Below are 14528 nucleotides of genomic sequence, written 5' to 3' on the forward strand. Positions count from 1 at the left end.
ATTGGCTCAGCTCCTTCTTCACCATAATGGACAGATGTAGAGTCCTCATCACTGCAGTTGCTGCACCGATCCGCCTGTCGATCTCCCGCTCCCTGCCACCCTCACAAGACCAAAAGATACTTTAACTCCTCCACTTGGTGCAGGATCTCATTCCCGACTCAGAAAGGGCAAGCCACTCTTTTCCAAACGAGGACCATGGTCTCGGATTTAGAGGTGCTGATCTTCAACCTGACCGCTTCACACTTGGCTGTGAACTGCTCCAGTGAGAGTTGGAGATCACGTCTTGATTAAGCCAACAGCACCACATCATCTGCAAAAAGCAGAGATGCAACGCTGAGGCCACCAAAGAAACTCCGTCCATAAAAGTTATAAACAGGATCGGTGACAAAGGGCAACCTTGGCGGAGTCCAACCCTCACTGGGAACGAATCCGACTTACTGCCGTCAATGCAGAACAAACTCGGCTCCAGTCGTACGGAGACTGAACAGCCCTAACCAGGGGGCTCCGTACCCCGTACTCTCGAAGCACCCCCACAGGACACCCTGAGGGACACTGTCCAACGCCTCTTCCAAATCCACAAAATACATGTAGACCGGTTGGGCGAACTCTCATTCACCCGCGAGGACCCTGCCGAGGGTGTAGAGTTGGTCCACTGTTCCATGGCCAAGACGAAAACCACACTGACATGACATGCAATGGTAAGTTTTAATAACTTTATCCTGAAAACTTAGCAAACACTATTGATTGCATGGGTCATCTGTGATTCTCATGCATGCATATATTTTCTTTTTTATTGGTATGCTAAGCAGGCACATGAACTAGCTTTGGCTTAGCCACTCCAGAGTCCTGAAACTAACAAATTACTAACACATTGCACGGAATTTGTTGAAATTAACTGCAGCTACTAATTAAACCTCCCGCTAACTAGAAGATTAAGCCATATGTCAAAGATTTTGAACTTCCCATTTAAATTCATTCATAGGAAAGTCATTTACATGCAATGACATTTTTCAGCCAGCAGGGGGGACACTGCCCCCCACCCTCCTTAATTTCCGCCTATTGTTGCCACATATACTTAACAACCAATGTTAAACGCAATTTATTTTATTCAATTAATTTAACATGCATGCTTTTGGAATGTTCCTGAGAAAACCCATGCAAGCACAGGATAAACATGCCAACCCCAGACAGAAAGTTCTCAGCCAGACTATAAACTCAGAACCTCTGAAAACAAGGGAGACGTGCCAACCACATGCTCTTCTGTTCTATGCTGCCCTTTGTGATACCGCCTTCACATTAAATTCCTTAAAGGTGCAGTGTGTGTTTTGTTTTGACACCCAAACCACAACTAGAAATGACAAAATCAGCTCCAGTAACATGTTGATATATTTGTTAGTATTCGTCTTTTTTATTCCATATACACCTGTGGACAAAGTTTTGAGACAGTTGACCATTCAGTCGAATGTGAAAGTGTCTCGAAAATTTTGACCGCGGCGACATCCCTGAACTCAAAAATGACACAATTTATCTAGTCTTTTTCATGACCGGCAGACGTTTTAGACAGAATGATAAGATTCAAAAATCACATGGTAAGGAGTCATGAGGTTAAAAAAAGGAAACACTCTGTATTTCTGTACGGCAGAGCTTCTCAGTTATTTTCTGTTACGCCCCCCTCGCAAGACGTAAACATTCCGTGCCCCCCTCAACATTTTGCTGCCACTGTAAATAGTATAATTTGTCTATAAGATTATTATTATTATAAGTACACCTCTACAAAAGATTGTGTCCTTTTAAATATTAAAGAAAAAAAAAAGTAAACTAGATCGACTTACAATAAAGTATAGCTTTATTAACATTGTTTTGTTTGTAACAGAAAAGACTTAAAGTGCCTATGTCAGCAAAAAGCATTGTTTATTTTATATTTCACGTGGTATTTTATTCTCCTGAATGAAATGGACCGCTTGGATGATGAAAATGTATTCAATTTTTTTTAATCCCGTGCCATGAAAATGAGTGACTTCCTGGATTGACGAAGAATACGAATTTGACGTCAGCGGGCTAATTGTCTTCTGTATACAACCAATACTACAGTATGCAAAACGACTGCGGATTCAGCTCATTTTGCGGATTATTTCGTTTATTTTTTATATCACGCCAGCCCAATGTGCTACAGGCTTTTATTGCTGCACCAGGGAGAGTGGTGGGAGCCATTTTGGGTTTCAAAAAGTTCCTGTTCACTGCGGATAATGGCCAAAACAAGTCCGACAACTGGGGGAATATTGGAACTACCAAGAAGTGATTAAGCGACCTGTTTTATATTATGTCAAATACTGGGATCATGGCACACATTTTAATAAGGAGGTGGCTTGCATTTTGTGGGTGACAATGCTCCCTGTCCACCGAGAAGGCCATTTCGCCGACGACCAGCGGCTTGCCACACACCATGGTCACTCCCATCCCCTTGGTCCTCTCTGTGTGGCCGCCAATAGACCACTATCCTCGGCTTGGGCTTGGGCAGCCTCCCGCTCTGACGTCGGCCAGTTTGTCCACCAAGAATGCGCTATTTTTTAGCGTTCGTTCCCGTCTCTCCCCTCACTGCCTGCCCACTGAAGCCGCAGCAAAACGACGAGATGCAACTTGCTCGCTGCCGAGGGCAGGCCAATCAGTAAAGACAATTAAACCCGTGCCATGTGTGACATGAGTCGGGGTAGTTATGTGTGATTTTTCGTTTTCGAAAGGCAAGAATAAAACTTGGAAAAGATGCTTGGTTCATGTTAGCATGTCGGCTCTCCGACGCGGGGCAGGGAACTAACTAACTCTGGTGGCATAAAATACCGTTTGGGAGAGGAAGAAGTCAGGCGTTTTGACCATTATGCAGTAGTTTTGCCCTGTCGTACTGAATAAATGCATTTTTAATATTTCATATTCCATTTAGCACAAGACCGTTGTTTGTCATTACAATACCATTTATTTAGCATTTGGAGAGAATACTTAGATAAAAAATATCCTGTAAAAATATTGGAGTAGAGAGATTGAAACAATCATGACATGTTGCTGCTTTCTGTGGCATTTTCCTCATTCTGAATCCTCCCCCTCAATGGGCTGAATTCTAAATCAGCTGATATCGTGACCCTGCCGACTTCATCCACCAGCTGGGGATGCTAGAGCACTAAAATGACCGGCGTGGCTAAACGGCAGATTAAAGAGATTAAAAAAATTAAGACTAATTTCTCGTCATCTGCGCTTTGCCAAATTTTGTATTGTCGAATTGTCTTAAAAATATGACTCTAATTCATATATTAATGCTATTTAAGATTTTTTATGCTGTCACAGGCACTTTAAAGCACATCAATTTGCCTTAATTTAAAAAAAAAAAAAAAAAAAGTCACATCCAAACTGTAAAAATTACACTTAACATTTTTTTGACAATTGGATACTGAAAAATAAAATTTAATTAAATCAATAAATAATAATAATTTCAAATTGATTAGCAACATTAACTCATGAGGACAATATGCCAAACAATTGGATCAAAAAAACAAAAATGAATAAAAACAACAGTGTCAAAGCGGGACAATTGTTGACAATATTCGGCACGTTTTCGCTGACAAAAGTTCAAACGGTATTGAAAGTCAAAGTCAAAAGCCAAACGCTACATACGCGTCGATATATTTCCTTGTCTTAGTTCTTAATATCGCCAGTGCTCTTTGATGTGTACTCTTGTTTGGTTCAAAACTACTGCGCTACATACGCGTTGTCATATTTCCTCGTCTTAGCTCTTCATATCTCCAGTGCTCTTTGCTGTGTGCTCTTGTTTGGTTCAAAAATACTGCGCACACTCTGAAAATGTGAGCACCACTACCACCCACTAAGTGGATGTGCAATTATACTTTATTCTATTACGGCACAAAAAGTGATGGTCCCCAAGCCACATAAGGTTGGGGGAGGGGGGGGCCCCCACTATTTGAGAAGTACCGCTGTATTGCAAAGATCCAGCCTCGGGGGAGACAGACGCTACACACTGCAGCTTTAAGGATGTTAAATATTGACACTTGGCCCTGCCTCTGACCCCAAAGTGATTTTTCTGCATCACTTTGTGTATTTGTCAATGTAAATGCTTTTTAAATAGCTCTAAAAGGGTAAAAGATAATAATAATAAAATTCCCTGATCCCCAACCCCACCAAAGAATAAATAAATAAATAATCTCATGCAGACCAATGGGTTCATCCAAGCATAGCTAATCCAAGTATGACTTAATAAAAAATAATTGTGTAAATTCCCATTTACTTATCTAAAGTCAATTATGCTTTTAGGGAAGTGACACAAAACACTTTGAAAAATAAAATTTGAGTTTGTGTGGAGGTGAAGGATGACTATGCTTTCACTGATTGGTTGATTTTTTTCGTCATATACAGTAAAGTGCAAATCCATAACAAGTAAGGATGGCACCCATACAGTAAATGCTTGAGTCAAACAGGCTGTAAATTCTGATATCCTCATGGCATGCAAATGCCAGGAGAGATGCCTAGTCAAAACCAAAGTACCTGTTCTTGTTTTGGTTCCTGTCAGGCATAGATGAGTCATTTCAGCGTATGAGAGAGAGACAAGTTGTGATTAAATGGGAAGTTAGCTTGGAATGAGGAAAGAGGATCTCTTTACAAATAAATGGAGCTGAACAGGTGTCAAATATTAGTCCATGACTCAGTCCACTGGGATAGGATCTGAATGTAACATACTGTATATTAGTCATTAATATACTGTAAATAAGGATTTCCCACAGGACCAGACAAGCAAACACGAACACCTGACAGGGGGAGATATATAGGCTGATTTCCTGCATCACTGAAGAGGAACTTTAAAGTTAGTGAAATCTAAGATATCACTCTATCCATGAAATAATTGCATACTTCTAACTAAAAACCTTTCAACGAAGGTGAGAAGTACAAGTATTAAGACAATAAAATAAGAGATATTATTTTTAAAAATATGATTTGTATTATACAGTTGTATCAAACATATTGGGATATAAAAAGGTTTAAAAATGTCACTGTGATCCCCCCCCCAAGATTTTTTCTTTTTTTTAACAATTACAAAAAGTTATTAAGTAAGAGTGTAACTGTAATTGTTTTTGTTGCGTACTGTCACAGTACAGGCATCACGGTTGGGTGCAAGCAGTCAGACATTGAATAGGTTTTGAGTAAAAATAATAATAATAATAATAACTAGAAACTGCAATTTCGGGAGAAATTACACACCTTGGTCTTTCCTCTGTGGAGATACAGATCTTAGCCCCACTCAGGTCTATCAATAGAATGGATCATAATGCCAGTCATTGGCAAAAAACAAAGTAAAAGCCGTTAGAAATGAATGGGAGAATTGGACGTCCATGGACGTCAATGGCGGCACCTTTCATAATTGTTAATGGAATCGGGGAAGTTTGGGGGACACGTCCTAATGATATCTAGTCATTTTCTGTTGATTTGGGAAAAAAAAAAAAATTCCCATTGAAAATGAATGGGAAAAATTTTGGACGTCAATGGTATCAACTTACATAAGCGTCAATGGAATCCAAGTACATTGGCATCAATAAAATGAACAAACATGAAGAAATGCCATTGGAAATGAATGGGAAGTTTGGACGTCCATGAACGTCAATGGCATCACCCTCCATAAGCGGCAATGCAATCGGGGACATTTGGGGGACACGTCCTAATGATATCTAGTCATTTTCTGTTGATTTGGGAAAAAAAAAAAAAATCCCATTGAAAATGAATGGGAAAAATTTTGGACGTCCATGGACGTCAATGGTATCAACTTACATAAGCGTCAATGGAATCCAAGTACATTGGCATCAATAGAATGAACAAACATGAAGAAATGCCTTTGGAAATGAATGGGAAGTTTGGACGTCCATGGACGTCAATGGCATCACCCCCCATAAGCGGCAATGCAATCGGGGACATTTGGGGGACACGTCCTAATGATATCTAGTCATTTTCTGTTGATTTGGGGAAAAAAAAAAAATCCCATTGAAAATGAATGGGAAAAATTTTGGACGTCCATGGACGTCAATGGTATCAACTTACATAAGCGTCAATGGAATCCAAGTACATTGGCATCAATAGAATGAACAAACATGAAGAAATGCCATTGGAAATTAATGGGAAGTTTGGACGTCCGTGGACGTCAATGGCATCACCCTCCATAAGCAGCAATGCAATCGGGCACATTTGGGGGAAACGTCCTATTGATATCTAGTCATTTTCTGTTGATTTGGGGAAAAAAAAAAAACTTCCCATTGAAAATGAATGGGAAAAATTTTGGACGTCCATGGACGTCAATGGTATCAACTTACATAAGCGTCAATGGAATCCAAGTACATTGGCATCAATAAAATGAACAAACATGAAGAAATGCCATTGAAAATGAATGGGAAGTTTGGACGTCCCTGGACGTCAATGGCATCACCCTCCATAAGCAGCAATGCAATTGGGGACATTTGGGGGACACGTCCTATTGATATCTAGTCATTTTCTGTTGATTTGGGGAAAAAAAAAAAATTCCCATTGAAAATGAATGGGTAAAATTTTGGACGTCCATGGACGTCAATGGCAGCACCCCCCATAAGCGTCAATGGAATTGGGGACGTTTGGGATATACGTCCAATTGATATCTGGTCATTTTCTGTTGATTTGGAGAAATGTAGTTTTTTCCCCATTGAAAATGAATGGGAAAAATTTTGGACGTCCATGTAAGTCAATGGCGGCACCCTTCATAAGCGTCAATGGAATTGGGGAAGTTTGGGGGACACGTCCTATTGATATCTGGTCATTTTCTGTTGATTTGGGGTAATTTTGTTTTTTCCCCATTGAAAATGAATGGGAAAAATTTTGGACGTCCATGGCAGTCAATGGCATCGACATCCATATAATCAATTGAATCCAAGTACATTGGCATCAGTAGATTCGACATGCATGGCCGTCAATGGCATCAATGCAATGTAAATTCCATTGGAAATCCCATTGGAAGTGAATGGGACTTTTCCCATTCGAAATGAATGGGATAGTTTTTGGCAAATTTCCGAGGAAGCGTAATTTTTTTCCAAATTCTGTATACAACTTTTATGCCCCTCACCGTCCCGGAATTTTTGATGCCCAAATTGTGTGATTTGGTCAAAAATTGTAGGACTAGATACATTTTGAAACTTTTTTTTTTTTCCGGAAAATTGCCGTTTACGGGCGAAGGGAAAATTTTTCGGGTCCGTTTGAAAAATTCCCATCGTTGCGCGAAAATTCCGGTCGTGCCGATATTTGAACGGTGCCGATCGGTCAAACGGTTCGGGCTGTGCAGCGTGCGTTTTTTTTTCATTCAAAATGAATAGGAAAGTTTTTGGCAAATTTCCGGGGAACCGTAAATTTTTGCCAAATTCTGTATACAACTTTTATGCCCCTCATCGTCCCGGAATTTTTGATACCCAAATTATGTGATTTTGTCAAAAATTGTAGGACTAGATACATTTTTTAACTTTTTTTTTTTTTCGGAAAATTGCCGTTTACGGGCGAACGGAAAATTTTTCGGGGGATTTTGAAAAAGTCCCTGCGTCGCGCGAAAAATCCGGTCGTGCCGATACTTCAACGGTGCCGATCGGTGGTACGGATCGGGCTGCGCGGCGCGCCGAAAAAACGCGGAGAATAAGATGAAGATATAATAAATAATAACTAGAAACTGCAATTTCGGGAGAAATTACACCTTGGTCTTTCCTCTGTGGAGATACAAATCTTAGCCCCACTCAGGTCTATCAATAGAATGGACCATAATGCCAGTCAATGGCACTAAACAAAGTAAAAGCCATTAGAAAAGATTGGGAGAATTGGACGTCCATGGCCGTCAATGGCGGCACCCTTCATAAGCGTCAATGGAATTGGAGAAGTTTGGGGGACACGTCCTATTGATATCTGGTCATTTTTTGTTGATTTGGGGAAAAAAAAAAAATTCCCATTAAAAATGAATGGGAAAAATTTTGGACGTCCATGGACGTCAATGGTATCAACTTACATAAGCGTCAATGGAATCCAAGTACATTGGCATCAATAGAATGAACAAACATGAAGAAATGCCTTTGGAAATGAATGGGAAGTTTGGACGTCCATGGACGTCAATGGCATCACCCCCCATAAGCGGCAATGCAATCGGGGACATTTGGGGGACACGTCCTAATGATATCTAGTCATTTTCTGTTGATTTGGGGAAAAAAAAAAATTTCCCATTGAAAATGAATGGGAAAAATTTTGGACGTCCATGGACGTCAATGGTATCAACTTACATAAGCGTCAATGGAATCCAAGTACATTGGCATCAATAGAATGAACAAACATGAAGAAATGCCATTGGAAATGAATGGGAAGTTTGGACGTCCATGAACGTCAATGGCATCACCCTCCATAAGCAGCAATGCAATCGGGCACATTTGGGGGAAACGTCCTATTGATATCTAGTCATTTTCTGTTGATTTGGGGAAAAAAAAAAATTCCCATTGAAAATGAATGGGAAAAATTTTGGACGTCCATGGACGTCAATGGCATCAACTTACATAAGCGTCAATGGAATCCAAGTACATTGGCATCAATAGAATGAACAAACATGAAGAAATGCCATTGGAAATGAATGGGAAGTTTGAACGTCCCAGGACGTCAATGGCATCACCCTCCATAAGCAGCAATGCAATTGGGGACATTTGGGGGACACGTCCTATTGATATCTAGTCATTTTCTGTTGATTTGGGGGGAAAAAAAAAATTTCCCATTGAAAATGAATGGGTAAAATTTTGGACGTCCATGGAAGTCAATGGCAGCACCCCCCATAAGCGTCAATGGAGTTGGGGACGTTTGGGGTATACGTCCTATTGATATCTGGTCATTTTCTGTTGATTTGGAGAAATGTAGTTTTTTCCCCATTGAAAATGAATGGGAAAAATTTTGGACGTCCATGTAAGTCAATGGCAGCACCCCCTATAAGCGTCAATGGAGTTGGGGACGTTTGGGGGACACGTCCTATTGATATCTGTTCATTTTCTGTTGATTTGGGGAAATGTAGTTTTTTCCCCATTGAAAATGAATGGGAAAAATTTTGGACGTCCATTGCCGTCAATGGCATCGACATCCATATAGTCAATTGAATCCAAGAACATTGGCATCAATAGATTCGACATGCATGGCCGTCATTGGCAATGCAATGTAAAGTCCATTGGAAATCCTATTGAAAGTGAATGGGAACTTTTCCCATTAGAAATGAATGGGATAGTTTTTGGCAAATATCCGGGGAACCGTAAATTTTTTCCAAATTCTGTATACAACTTTTATGCCCCTCACCGTCCCGGAATTTTTGATGCCCAAATTATGTGATTTGGTCAAAAATTGTAGGACTAGATACATTTTGAAACTTTTTTTTTTTTCACGGAAAATTTCCGTTTACGGACGAACGAAAAAATTTTCGGGGCCATTTGTAAAGTTTCCTGTGTCACGCGAAAATTCCGGTCGTGCCGATACTTGAACGGTGCCGATCGGTCTAACGGTTCGGGCTGTGAAGCGCGCGTTTTTTTTCCATTCAAAATGAATAGGAAAGTTTTTGGCAAATTTCCGGGGAACCGTAAATTTTTGCCAAATTCTGTATACAACTTTTATGCCCCTCACCGTCCCGGAATTTTTGATGCCCAAATTATGTGATTTGGTCAAAAATTGTAGGACTAGATACATTTTGAAACTTTTTTTTTTTTTCGGAAAATTGCCGTTTACGGGCGAACGGAAAATTTTTCGGGGCCGTTTGAAAAATTCCCATCGTTGCGCGAAAATTCCGGTCGTGCCGATACTTGAACGGTACCGATCGGAGGTACGGTTCGGGCTGTGCGGCGCGCCGAAAAAAACGTCAACAATTATTGACCTATAATAATAATAAAAACTAGAAACTGCAATTTCGGGAGAAATTACACCTTGGTCTTTCCTCTGTGGAGATACAAATCTTAGCCCCACTCAGGTCTATCAATAGAATGGACCATAATGCCAGTCAATGGCACTAAACAAAGTAAAAGCCATTAGAAAAGATTGGGAGAATTGGACGTCCATGTCCGTTAATGGCAGCACCCTCCATAAGCGTCAATGTAATTGGGGAAGTTTGGGGGACACGTCCTATTGATATGTAGTCATTTTCTTTTGATTTTGGGAAAAAAAAAAAAATCCCATTGAAAATGAATGGGAAAAAATTTGGACGTCCATAGACGTCAATGGCAGCACCCCCCATAAGCGTCAATGGAAGCAGGGAAGTTTGGGGGACATGTCCTATTGATATCTGGTCATTTTCTGTTGATTTGGTGAAATTTTGTTTTTTCCCCATTGAAAATGAATGGGAAAATTTTTGGACGTCCATGGCCGTCAATGGCATCGACATCCATATAGTCAATAGGATCCAAGTACATTGGCATCAGTAGATTCGACATGCATGGCCGTCAATGGCATCAATGCAATGTAAATTCCATTGAAAGTGAATGGGAACTTTTCCCATTAGAAATGAATGGGAGAGTTTTTGGCAAATTTCTGGGGAACCGTAAGTTTTTTCCAAATTCTGTATACAACTTTTATGCCCCTCACCGTCCCGGAATTTTTGATACCCAAATTATGTGATTTGGTCAAAAATTGTAGGACTAGATACATTTTTAAACTTTTTTTTTTTTTCGGAAAATTGCCGTTTACGGGCGAACGGAAAATTTTTCGTGGCGTTTTGAAAAATTCCCATCGTCACGCGAAAATTCCGGTCATGCCGATACTTGAACGGTGCCGATCGGGGCTACGGTTTAGGCTGTGCGTTGGCTCAAAAAAACGCGGAGAATAAGATGAATAAATAACTAGAAACTGCAATTTCGGGAGAAATTACACACCTTGGTCTTTCCTCTGTGGAGATACAGATCTTAGCCCCACTCAGGTCTATCAATAGAATGGATCATAATGCCAGTCATTGGCACTAAACATAGTTAAAGCCATTAGAAAAGATTGGGAGAATTGGACGTCCATGTCCGTCAATGGCAGCACCCTCCATAATTGTTAATGGAATCGGGGAAGTTTGGGGGACACGTCCTATTGATATCTAGTCATTTTCTGTTGATTTGGGAAAAAAAAAAAATTCCCATTGAAAATGAATGGGAAAAATTTTGGACGTCCATGGACGTCAATGGTATCAACTTACATAAGCGTCAATGGAATCCAAGTACATTGGCATCAATAAAATGAACAAACATGAAGAAATGCCATTGGAAATGAATGGGAAGTTTGGACGTCCATGAACGTCAATGGCATCACCCTCCATAAGCGGCAATGCAATCGGGGACATTTGGGGGACACGTCCTAATGATATCTAGTCATTTTCTGTTGATTTGGGGAAAAAAAAAAAAATCCCATTGAAAATGAATGGGAAAAATTTTGGACGTCCATGGACGTCAATGGTATAAACTTACATAAGCGTCAATGGAATCCAAGTACATTGGCATCAAAAGAATGAACAAACATGAAGAAATGCCATTGGAAATGAATGGGAAGTTTGGACGTCCCTGGACGTCAATGGCATCACCCTCCATAAGCAGCAATGCAATCGGGGACATTTGGGGGACAGGTCCTATTGATATCTAGTAATTTTCTGTTGATTTTGGGAAAAAAAAAAATTTCCCATTGAAAATGAATGGGTAAAATTTTGGACGTCCATGGACGTCAATGGCAGCACCCCCCATAAGCGTCAATGGAATTGGGGACGTTTGGGATATACGTCCTATTGATATCTGGTCATTTTCTGTTGATTTGGAGAAATTTAGTTTTTTCCCCATTGAAAATGAATGGGAAAAATTTTTGACGTCCATGTAAGTCAATGGCGGCACCCTTCATAAGCGTCAATGGAATTGGGGAAGTTTGGGGGACACGTCCTATTGATATCTGGTCATTTTCTGTTGATTTGGGGTAATTTTGTTTTTTCCCCATTGAAAATGAATGGGAAAAATTTTGGACGTCCATGGCAGACAATGGCATCGACATCCATATAGTCAATTGAATCCAAGTACATTGGCATCAGTAGATTCGACATGCATGGCTTTCAATGGCATCAATGCAATGTAAATTCCATTGGAAATCCCATTGGAAGTGAATGGGACTTTTCCCATTCGAAATGAATGGGATAGTTTTTGGCAAATTTCCAAGGAAGCGTAATTTTTTTCCAAATTCTGTATACAACTTTTATGCCCCTCACCGTCCCGGAATTTTTGATGCCCAAATTATGTGATTTGGTCAAAAATTGTAGGACTAGATACATTTTGAAACTTTTTTTTTTTTCACGGAAAATTGCCGTTTACGGACGAACGGAAAAATTTTCGGGGCCATTTGTAAAGTTTCCTGTGTCACGCGAAAATTCCGGTCGTGCCGATACTTGAACGGTGCCGATCGGTCTAACGGTTCGGGCTGTGAAGCGCGCGTTTTTTTTCCATTCAAAATGAATAGGAAAGTTTTTGGCAAATTTCCGGGGAACCGTAAATTTTTGCCAAATTCTGTATACAACTTTTATGCCCCTCACCGTCCCGGAATTTTTGATGCCCAAATTATGTGATTTGGTCAAAAATTGTAGGACTAGATACATTTTGAAACTTTTTTTATTTTTCGGAAAATTGCCGTTTACGGGCGAACGGAAAATTTTTCGTGGCGGTTTGAAAAATTCCCATCGTCACGCGAAAAATCCGGTCGTGCCGATACTTCAACGGTGCCGATCGGTGCTACGGTTTGGGCTGTGCGTTGGCTCAAAAAAACGCGGAGAATAAGATGAATAAATAATAAGTACAACTAGAAACTGCAATTTCGGGAGAAATTACACACCTTGGTCTTTCCTCTGTGGAGATACAGATCTTAGCCCCACTCAGGTCTATCAATAGAATGGATCATAATGCCAGTCATTGGCAAAAAACAAAGTAAAAGCCGTTAGAAATGAATGGGAGAATTGGACGTCCATGGACGTCAATGGCGGCACCTTTCATAATTGTTAATGGAATCGGGGAAGTTTGGGGGACACGTCCTAATGATATCTAGTCATTTTCTGTTGATTTTGGGAAAAAAAAAAAAATCCCATTGAAAATGAATGGGAAAATTTTTGGACGTCCATGGACGTCAATGGTATCAACTTACATAAGCGTCAATGGAATCCAAGTACATTGGCATCAATAGAATGAACAAACATGAAGAAATGCCATTGGAAATGAATGGGAAGTTTGGACGTCCATGAACGTCAATGGCATCACCCCCCATAAGCGGCAATGCAATCGGGGACATTTGGGGGACACGTCCTAATGATATCTAGTCATTTTCTGTTGATTTGGGGAAAAAAAAAAATTTCCCATTGAAAATGAATGGGAAAAATTTTGGACGTCCATGGACGTCAATGGTATCAACTTACATAAGCGTCAATGGAATCCAAGTACATTGGCATCAAAAGAATGAACAAACATGAAGAAATGCCATTGGAAATGAATGGGAAGTTTGGACGTCCCTGGACGTCAATGGCATCACCCTCCAAAAGCAGCAATGCAATCGGGGACATTTGGGGGACAGGTCCTATTGATATGTAGTCATTTTCTGTTGATTTGGGGAAAAAAAAAAAATTCCCATTGAAAATGAATGGGTAAAATTTTGGACGTCCATGGACGTCAATGGCAGCACCCCCCATAAGCGTCAATGGAATTGGGGACGTTTGGGATATACGTCCTATTGATATCTGGTCATTTTCTGTTGATTTGGAGAAATTTAGTTTTTTCCCCATTGAAAATGAATGGGAAAAATTTTGGACGTCCATGTAAGTCAATGGCGGCACCCTTCATAAGCGTCAATGGAATTGGGGAAGTTTGGGGGACACGTCCTATTGATATCTGGTCATTTTCTGTTGATTTGGGGTAATTTTGTTTTTTCCCCATTGAAAATGAATGGGAAAAATTTTGGACGTCCATGGCAGTCAATGGCATCGACATCCATATAATCAATTGAATCCAAGTACATTGGCATCAGTAGATTCGACATGCATGGCCGTCAATGGCATCAATGCAATGTAAATTCCATTGGAAATCCCACTGGAAGTGAATGGGACTTTTCCCATTCGAAATGAATGGGATAGTTTTTGGCAAATTTCCGAGGAAGCGTAATTTTTTTCCAAATTCTGTATACAACTTTTATGCCCCTCACCGTCCCGGAATTTTTGATGCCCAAATTATGTGATTTGGTCAAAAATTGTAGGACTAGATACATTTTGAAACTTTTTTTTTTTTCACGGAAAATTGCCGTTTACGGACGAACGGAAAAATTTTCGGGGCCATTTGTAAAGTTTCCTGTGTCACGCGAAAATTCCGGTCGTGCCGATACTTGAACGGTGCCGATCGGTCTAACGGTTCGGGCTGTGAAGCGCGCGGTTTTTTTCCATTCAAAATGAATAGGAAAGTTTTTGGCAAATTTCCGGGGAACCG

The 14528-nt window shown here is 40.3% G+C and overlaps 1 protein-coding gene across 14 annotated transcripts in view; it reads right to left on the reverse strand.

Moving 5' to 3' along the window:
• The window catches only part of nfasca (neurofascin homolog (chicken) a), a 280053-nt gene that overhangs the window by 13621 nt on the left and 251904 nt on the right, over positions 1–14528 (reverse strand). For 11 of the 14 annotated variants that reach the window (XM_057846447.1, XM_057846452.1, XM_057846448.1 and 8 more), the window contains one exon: positions 4546–4563. The exons of the other annotated variants lie outside the window; for them this stretch is intronic. In XM_057846447.1, coding sequence (XP_057702430.1) covers positions 4546–4563 — 18 coding nt within the window. The remainder of the gene's footprint in view (positions 1–4545; positions 4564–14528) is intronic. 14 annotated transcript variants of the gene reach the window in all.

This window comes from Corythoichthys intestinalis, chromosome 9 (genome assembly GCF_030265065.1).
Source record: "Corythoichthys intestinalis isolate RoL2023-P3 chromosome 9, ASM3026506v1, whole genome shotgun sequence".
Taxonomy (NCBI): Eukaryota; Metazoa; Chordata; class Actinopteri; order Syngnathiformes; family Syngnathidae; genus Corythoichthys; species Corythoichthys intestinalis.